At 54.9% G+C, this 9395-nt stretch overlaps 2 protein-coding genes across 2 annotated transcripts; both read left to right on the forward strand.

Moving 5' to 3' along the window:
* Positions 1–4433: 4433 nt before the first annotated feature.
* On the forward strand, positions 4434–5333 carry SPRG_16245 (hypothetical protein; the record flags this gene model as incomplete). The annotated part of the gene is made up of 1 exon (XM_012355540.1): positions 4434–5333. One exon carries the CDS (start codon positions 4434–4436, stop codon positions 5331–5333), a length of 900 nt encoding a protein of 299 aa, XP_012210930.1.
* Positions 5334–8504: 3171 nt separating this feature from the next.
* On the forward strand, positions 8505–9368 carry SPRG_16246 (hypothetical protein; the record flags this gene model as incomplete). The annotated part of the gene is made up of 2 exons (XM_012355541.1): positions 8505–8511; positions 8620–9368. Coding segments are annotated over 2 exons (756 nt in total), but the record flags the coding sequence as incomplete, so codon positions are not given.
* Positions 9369–9395: the final 27 nt, after the last annotated feature.

Here is a 9395-nt window from a genome sequence, read left to right on the forward strand (position 1 = left end):
TTGATAACAGAAATGCAAAATGAGCGCACTGAAATTCGATTGCAGCTTTGCCGCTCGGAACTAGTTCGACGCGCGCACAAGGGCAATGGCGATGCTGCAACATGGGGCAATACGGGATTTACTCGTGTGAGGTAGTTTATTACTGCAATGAGGCCCATCGTCGAGCTACTTGATCTTCCGCTCGTTGACGTCTTTCGACTATATCTGCCAAACCAAACTGCGGCGGAGCTCGAGCTGGGAAGACCAATGGTTGAGCCGCCGGGCTTTCTTTGTACGTAGTACGCATTTTCAAAGTAGCCTGCAATCCTAGTGAAGACGTCCCTGCCAACATTGCCGCCGCCCGCTTCTTTGCCGCTCCCGAGGCGCCCCGTTTTTAGGCTGCACCAAGATCACGTTGCAAGATCACGTTGCCGATCGTCCTCCACCGCGACCTCCAATCGTTGACGCCGCCTCAGTCGCTGGCGTCTCTCGAGGACCTCAACCAACTGCGTAGCTTTGCCGCCGACGGCAAAGCCTGGAAGGCTTTACACAGCGAGTCGTCATGGGCCTCACCCGCGGCCGCAAGCGCCCCCGGGCGACTACAGAAGAACAAGACGCAGCCACGGCCCGGCGAGCGAATGAAGAAAAAGAGATTGCAAGTCTCTGCGTATGCTGTAACTCTTTGTAACAACAAAGATTACGCGAAACACGTTCATATAAAGCCTGCAAGCCGCAACTATTAATAGAACGATGGGAGCGGGCCAAGCTTACTACAGTTCCACGAGGCTGGATGCCTGAGTAGTGCTGGCGCAGCCTCGACGATACCGAGATACGTGTCGATAGTATATGCCTTTGACAGAGATAATACACTGCGCAACAAGAATACCAGCATGGACCAGGATACGTATACTCCACGTAGTAGTTGATAGCGTCTATTAATAACTGTTACTGGCTCAATGGTGCGCAAGAGGGCACTGTGATTAGTACGAAAACTTGCGCCCAGGTGCATACTGGTACCTTTCGGAAGAATAATGCACCGCCTAGCCCCACTGGCCTAGCCCCATGACAAGGACTCTCTTATCTTCACGAAGCTAAAAAAATGGCGGGTGGTCGGCCACCTCGGCCGCATCGCTGCCAAAAACCACCGTACTGGTACTAGTATTGATATTGCCGCGCTCGTTGCGCACGCCTCGTCCAATAAACCAACGAAGAGGAGGTGCGTTGGATTGGCCAATGCCAATGCAGTCGTTCTCGAACGTTACTAGGCGGACCGGTACTGTAACGGCATTGGTCCGAGCGCTGGCCGCGACGCAGCAGCTCAGGACACGGTTCTCGCTTGGTACTGCAGCTCCAGGTTAGCCGAAGGTTGTGTCCTCGTGGGGCCAAGCGACACAAGCCTCGTTCCCGCCCGAAAATGCGTACTACGTACAAAGAAAGCCCGGCGGCTCAACCATTGGTCTTCCCAGCTCGAGCTCCGCCGCAGTTTGGTTTGGCAGATATAGTCGAAAGACGTCAACGAGCGGAAGATCAAGTAGCTCGACGATGGGCCTCATTGCAGTAATAAACTACCTCACACGAGTAAATCCCGTATTGCCCCATGTTGCAGCATCGCCATTGCCCTTGTGCGCGCGTCGAACTAGTTCCGAGCGGCAAAGCTGCAATCGAATTTCAGTGCGCTCATTTTGCATTTCTGTTATCAAGTTCGATTTTGCAAAGCGCCCTTAGATGGGACTTTTGATCCGATCATCTGTCGGTCATTGCACTTCCGCGGACAGTGGAGCACCGTCTTGCCGTCGTCGAGGACGAGTTGTCCACGACGCCGCATGCATCCTACTATAAAGATGATGCATTAGAACTCTAGCTCAGCGATCGTAGATTGGGAGCTCACAGCAGTCAGTACGTTTACCTTGCCAGCGCACTCTCTCATCGATATATGGTTGGGCTGCCAAGGACACAACGTATGGATACTACACCGCCGCGATTCAGTGCACGCTCCGTGTATTGATTAGTTTGCACATACGGCCTTTTGGCTAAGGCGCGAGGGCCTTGTATATGCTGCAACCTCACCAACAGCGTTCGTGGAGTTTTCCTTGGAATCCTCGGGAGGCCTTTCCCTATTATCCGGATCCAGGTGGCCGTGCCCAGATTCCATTGGACGTGAACGCTGCTATCCGCAACAGCGTGCATGAATTGCCATGACCAAGTATGTACTTCTTTATGGAAAAAGCCAAGCCAGGACTTTGTGTGGGAAATCTATTTTTCACATCGCCCACACGGCGAAAACCACGCGCCATCTGGTGATATTTTCTAAAATTTGTATCTTGTTTTGTGTATTGGAAGGAAAGATAACGCGGCGCGGATCAGCAGAATCCCATCAAAAGGTGCGGATTTTTGCGCACTTTATCGCGATTTTTGCGTACTATGTCGGGCCGCATTTAAAAAAGACACTTGGAAACGACTGAAATCGTACCTAATATTCCAGCACGTTGCCCCCCTACAGCAAGGGATCTGCACCATCCGTCTTGAAAAACCCACGGAGTGGTTTTTTTCGTAGAGATGGTGAAATTAGGTTTCCCACCGGTAATCATACCTTCTCGGCCTTTTGGCTAAGATCAAGTGTAGTATCTGTTCTAATCAGTGTGAAAACTGATTTCCACACTTCGGTGTGGTTTTTTTTCACATTCATTTTTACAAACTCCGATAGTCCAGTTGGCTTGCCACTGACTATTGGACTGGTTTCCGAGGGCCCAGCACTCCTCCCTTGTGAAGCCTAACTACTACACTCGACTCTTATTTCTCACTCAAATCACCACTTCCACTTCATATTCTTTCACAATCCACACCTCTCCAGCGCGAAGCGCTGCCGACGAGCGAAGCGAGTCGCAATCAACTTTGCCCGCAGGGCCCGAGGCGTAGCCGAGGTTTAGTTCAGTTGGTAATACTACACTAGGTCTGCATTGTACACTGACATCTCCTCCGTTGCATTTTGTTTCCAACCACTCCAGCGCAAGTCGCAGCAACCTTGCCCGCAGGGCCCGAGGCGTAGCCGAGGTTTAGTCCATATGGCTAACGTATGCTTCATAATGGCCAACCATTGCTTTCACAGTTTACAGCTTTTAACCACGTTGACATTGACTGCAGGCCCCATAATTGCGCGAGAGCATTTGTGCAAAGATGTAGTCAGGGTTTGTGGTCGCAGCGTAGAGGAGTGCTGTAAAACCAGTTCAAAAGGGCATGGAAAGACAACTGGACTTTTAGAATTGTAAATATAGTGTGAAAACACCCGTCGGAAGAGTGGAAATTAGAATTGCCACATTGTTTTACACTAAATGTGTTGGATTCTTCACTATATTTAGTTCTTACTCTTTTGGAATTAAAATCTGGCAATGAAGTGTAAAAAACACCAGTCCGAAGAGTGGATATTAGAATTTACAATTTTTTTGCACGGTTGGATTCGGGACATGACCAAGTTTTCACTCTGCTGGATTCGTGTAAAATATAGGCCTTTCTCTACATGATTCGTGTTCTTGTCTTCTGCGTGTACGTGCTCTTTGACACACAGATGATCATGGAGCAGGCGACGATGGACAATGTTGACTTTCGCTCCACGCGTCGACCTCTTCCTCGGTACGCCATGTTGGCATGTACATGGCGCTGACGGCCTTCGCTTATTCAACAATTGTCTTTATTGTATTGTATTGCGATTGCTTTCCCGATCGACCGCGCGGACCTCCGACCTCATGGGACCATTGTCAAGGTCCGTGGCGGCGCTTCTTCGACGGGTGCAATCGTGGCGGCGGTTGCTGTGCGCGCGTTAAATCTGCTGGGGTACATGTTTCTTGGTGTACAACGGCCCATTGTGAGCGTCTATGGCCAGGACCACGAGCGCTCAATGCTCGGAATGCTGCTTGTGAGAGAAGCGCGGGCCGCTCGTGGAGCGTGGTCGTTTGGACGAGTGCAAGCTGGCCGAGTGCAAGCTAGACGAGAAGTGCAAGCTGGACGAGGAGTGCAAACTGGAAAAGTGCAAACTGGAAAAGTGCAAACTGGAAAAGTGCAAGCTGGAGAAGAGCGGGCGCCGATACATATAGCATGGGCGCCGTCGTGGCTGGTACCAAGAGCGAGGGCCGCGGCGGTCAATTCTCATGTCGTTTGAGCACCGCGAAAGTGATGTATATTATGCTCTCTGGATGCATCGAGTTGCGTCGGCCCGCCAAAAACGCGCGAACCGCAGATCACTGTTTCTTGGTGCTTGTCTACTACTAGTATTGGCCCATGAGGCTTTTCGCGATGCTACGGGACGCAGCGAATCACCTCGACAAGGACGTCATGCGTGCGAGCCGCGCAACATTGCCCAATTCTTGGAAGAGATAGAACACTATGGAGATAAATGGAAAGAAGAAACTGCCAGCATCGTGCATGGTTCCAAGGTCCATTCATTTCAGAGTCGAGCCAGGATGGCGCAACGCGTGTGTTCCCAAGCGAGCGATACCGACCGGCAGATTTACGAAGCAGCAATGAACAACGTGAACGAAGAGGCACCATGCTTGCGGACAAGTCGTCTCGAAGCAAGCACCGCGCCGCCACTTCGCATTGACGGCATCGACGGTGTCATCACGTGGCCGCTCTCGTCCGCGCACGTAGCAGCCCTCGCAGCACTCGACGTTCCCAATGGCAAGCTTCTCCCGACGTCTTTTGCTTTTGTTCAACCTACTGCGTGGCGCGAGATCGTCCAGGATGAGCTGCAACAGATAGCGGCATATGGGCTCATGGACGCTGACCTCGTTCTCTCGCACCTCGTGATCGACGCCGTTGGCACGGGCGCCACGCTCATGCCGCTGGACATGCCGCCCGACGTATTTGGCTTCATGATTTTGCACTTGCCATCGGCCTACGACGGCGGTGAGATGAAGTTCAGCTATCGCTACACGACCGAAACATGGACACCCGACAGATGCAAACTCGAGGTGGTCACGACCTTTCGCGACGTCGTTCCTGCCTCGACGCCAGTCACAAAAGGGGTGCGCATGGCGCTCGTCTACCGTCTCGGTATGGTCGACTACAACGAAGATGGTTTTCCCTTGCCCTGCGACCTCTCGGACGGCATCGACGCGTTCAAGCGCATCGCAGACATGCCGCTGCACACGTTCCAGCGCATTGCGGTGCGTATCGACGACGACGAATTGGAGACGTTTGAGGATCCCGCCGACTTCTTGCGCTTTGACTATCTTGATGGACTCGACGCATCGTTGGTTGACACGCTTTTGGCCACGGAGCTGTACGACATTGCACTTGTGGCGTTCGCTAAACAGTCGACCGACGACGACGACGAAGATGACTATGCTTACGAGCCCTAGATTGAAAACAAAGTTGCTGCGTGCACGCCGCACCCACGGTGTCAGATCCCCGCCGACGTTGTTGCGGCACTCATTGGTAGCTGCGTCGACGCGGTTCTCTGTGACGGCATGCTCATTGACGACGACGAGTTTAAGTGCCCGCCGGTCGCGCTCGTCTTTTGGCTCAAGCGGTATCGGCCGACTTTGCTCGGTCTTGACGCAGTGCTACCGCTCGTGCAAGAAGCCATTGCCAACAACACCGCCGGCCAGCCATGTCTGGGTCGCCCGACCGTCCGCGACGTTCTTCTTAGAGCCCTGGGCACTTTTCACCCCGACCAGTACGACGCACTGTTTGAGAAAGGAGTGACGAACGCGCGTCTCACAATGTTGTGTGACGTGCTTCTGGCGCTCGACGATGTGGAGTTGGTCGTCATCTTTCTACGAGATGCTGTTTTGTGGGCTACTGCATGGGCAACTCGGCCACGGCGGCGTGCATCCATGCGTGCCTTTCGCAGTATGGCTGGGACCGGCTGGCACGGGTCATCTTAGGCATTCTCACTCGGTGGTACCAAGCGCCACCGTCTCAACACGCACGTTTGGAAGCCATTCCCATTGACTGTGCACCACGGCTGCTCGCGAGCCTTGCGGGCATCACTACCGAAGCGGTGTGTCCGCCATTGAAGCAACCATTTGTGTGCGAGTTTATCAAGGCATGCTACCACCACGTACTCAGCCAGCGCCGGTTCGTTCCAGACACTGACAACTATCGCGAGGCGTTCCGTCGGTTCGCAACCCACGTCATCCTTCTCGACTGGTACCTTGACGAATGCGCGCCCGATGCGGTCAGCGAGAGCTACCTTGGTGCTTTCTTGCCACCAAGCATGATCCTTGCGGTCGAGTCGTTTCTCTATACCCGTCAACCCGGCACCTCGACGCTACTTGCCGTGTACAAGACGCTCGCACCGGAAAAGCTACTCTTGCAGCTGCCGGAGGCCTTTGTACTGGCCTTGGTCAGCCAGCCGACGATCCCTTTGGACCTGTACGTCGGCGTCATCGAGCAAGCGCTTGTGACGTTCAATGCAACACGAGTGCGCTATGAAAAGCTGGGTACGACTGTCTTTGCGAACGTTCTGGATGTGCTTGAACGAGCGGGGCGCTGTGACAGGGCCCGATTTGAAGCCGTTTGGACGCTCTTGTCTCCGGCGTCGCTGGCCGGAACTCGGCAGCTGCATAACGACGAACACTGCGGGACGATGTGCGCGCGGGTATTGCGTCGCTTGTGCTGGCGCTTGCGCCGACGCTGTCGACTCCAAGCCACTGGCAGGTGACACAAGCGAGTTGCTACACATCGTGGGAGCAGCCTGGGTTGATTGCAGTCGAAGTGCTTGCGACAGTCGACCCGACGCAAGTGCCGACGCTACTCCAGCTATGGCTCGAGGCCATGGACATCGACCAAGCAGACGCTCGGGACCCGGCACGGGAACTCTACGTGCCTTTGGCGCAACTGCTTGCCAACGTCGTGCCGCAGCACGTAGACGAGATGGAAGCCGTCGCACAGCGCTGCCTCGCTGTGATCGGCGACGTTCGCAGCCGCCCACCGCTTCCAGACATCACCGATTATGTCTTTGGCGACATTCAACTCGATGCAAGCCATTGCAAGCACTGTGCGCGCTTCGTCGGCTTCTTGAACAACGGCACACGGACCAGGCTTAGATTGCTCAAGACGCTGTGCGATCCAGGTCGGCGCTGTGTCGACGCCAACCGCCACCGTCTCGAGGTCCAGTACCATGTTGGGGGCATTTCCTATCTTAAGGTGCAGCCAAGTGGTGGTGTGAGTAAGTATCAGCTCAACCAGCATACCAAAGCCCAGCGTGTCGACGCCGCCGATCGCGCGCGCGTTGCGGCTCTGGACATTCTCTTGGCTAATGCACCGCAAAAAACGGTGCGGGGCGTCCCGACCAAGAACGACAACGACGACGAAGCCAGACATCTTCACCTCGTCAAGCGCCAGCGGCGACCAAGAGACACATAAAAGGAAACAGTGCATAGAGTGTATACCGTGACGGGATTGCTGATGAATTGATCGAGACCAAGCAGTAATCTGTTGTCAAGTGTGTCGACGCAAATGGTTTTTGATAGTTCGTGCCATGCTAGCGCGTGCGTGCGGTCTTTTTAACCCTCCGGGGACGGAGGGTTAACCCTTCGTGTACATCACGTTGTACAACATCCCCGCGACGACGTCCGACGACATCCCCGCGACGACGAGCGGCGACACCGACGATGTCCCTACCTACGGCGCCTGCGTGCTCATCGTCTTGACGGATACCGGTACGTGCGGCAACCTTTTTGCTGCGGGAAGGGTCATGTCTCATGCCACGACCTTGATGTAGGGTGATAGCGTTGATCATCTGCAACTTCCTGGTCGAAGATGTCATCCCGGCGTACGTCAACCACCTCAACGCCGCTGCGCAAGCGCTTTCGCGGCTTGGCTTTGCTCCGCGCCGCTCGACGTGACGGATGACAACGACGTGTCCAACGACGAGTAAGACGACGTAGATAGCTAAACGCTTCAATACTGTTACTTATGAACCTCGACTTGAGTCTTACATCGTCGAGATTGCAATGCACAAAGTGGCGTTGTCCTATGGATGGGTGCCGGCTGGGAAAGCTCCAAAAGTGCAAGCTGGGGAGGAGGAAGTTGGAGACGAGCGGGCGCCTAGACATGGAGCAGAGGTGCATAGACGCCATCGTGACTGGTACCAAGACGGAAGACCGCAGCGGTCGATCGGTAGCAGCCGAGCGGAAGGCTTCTTCTGCCCATGACATAGCGAGGTCTGTGTCGCAGCCACAGTCACAGCTTCCGACCACTGGCTTCCGATTCCACTCATCATGCATGCATGCCCTCCTTTTCCCGGCCCTTTCCTCGCCTGCGACGTCCCTTGGTATGGCGCGCGATCCTGCGTGACGCATGATCGTTTCCGCCAATCCAATAGCACCAAATGTCGCTTTTCAGCCAATCAGAACACGACCATACATCCAGCGGCGTTGTGCCAGCGTTTACATGGCAAATTTGTATGCATACGTGGCACCATGTGACGGCGCCAACACTGGATGTGACGACACGCGATGACCACGAGCTCGCATTAGATTCATCGCCTTGCGCAGTATATTAACCCAAAGTGTACCACTTCGATGGAATGTAAGCTAGATGCGAGCCAAAATCACACCCGTGGGTGTCCCATCGGGCTGGTGCGGGTCTCGATCCCTCACAATTCAATTGGCCACACGCCTTGCCATGGTCAACAAGTTTTCCTTCGCGGCCTTGGCTTCCTCAACGATGCGTACGACCTCTCGGTCATCAACATCATCAACGTCATCTTGGAGCACCAGTACGGCAAGACCGTCTTTGACTCCAACATGAAGTCGAGCGTCTCGACGTCGGCGCTCATCGGCGCTGTCCTCGGCCAGCTCGTCTTTGGTGTTCTCGGTGACATTTACGGCCGCAAGAACTGCATGGTGGCCACGTGCGCGCTCCTCATCATTGGCGGTATCCTCTGTGCGGCGGCCTACGGCGGCTCGGACCTCGGCACGCTCTGGTTCCTCGTCGTCGCCCGTGGCATCCTCGGTTTCGGTATCGGCGGCGAGTACCCGCTGGCTGCGTCGTCGTCGTCGGAGGATGCGACGTCGACCGCCGACCGCAACCGCCGCGTCGCGCTCACATTCTCGCTGCAGGGTGTCGGCTTCCTCATCGCCGGCATCATGGGTCTCATCATGGTCAACGTGCTCGACGACACGCCGCAGCAGCTCGAGATCATGTGGCGCGTGCTCTTTGGCGTCGGTGTCCTCCCGGCCTTGTTTCTTGTCTACTACCGCATCACGGCCGAAGAGACGCACGTGTACAAGACGATGCTCGCGGAAGAAGTGCACATGACGAAGATCCGCTGGTCGTTCATCCTCAAGCACTACGGCAAGAGCCTCCTCGGCACGGCCGGCACGTGGTTCCTCTTCGACATTGTGTTTTACGCCCAGAACCTCTTTTCGGCCTCGATTCTGTCGGTGATTGGCGCCAACTCGACGCTCCAG

This window comes from Saprolegnia parasitica (assembly GCF_000151545.1).
Source record: "Saprolegnia parasitica CBS 223.65 unplaced genomic scaffold supercont2.261, whole genome shotgun sequence".
NCBI lineage: Eukaryota > Oomycota > Saprolegniomycetes > Saprolegniales > Saprolegniaceae > Saprolegnia > Saprolegnia parasitica.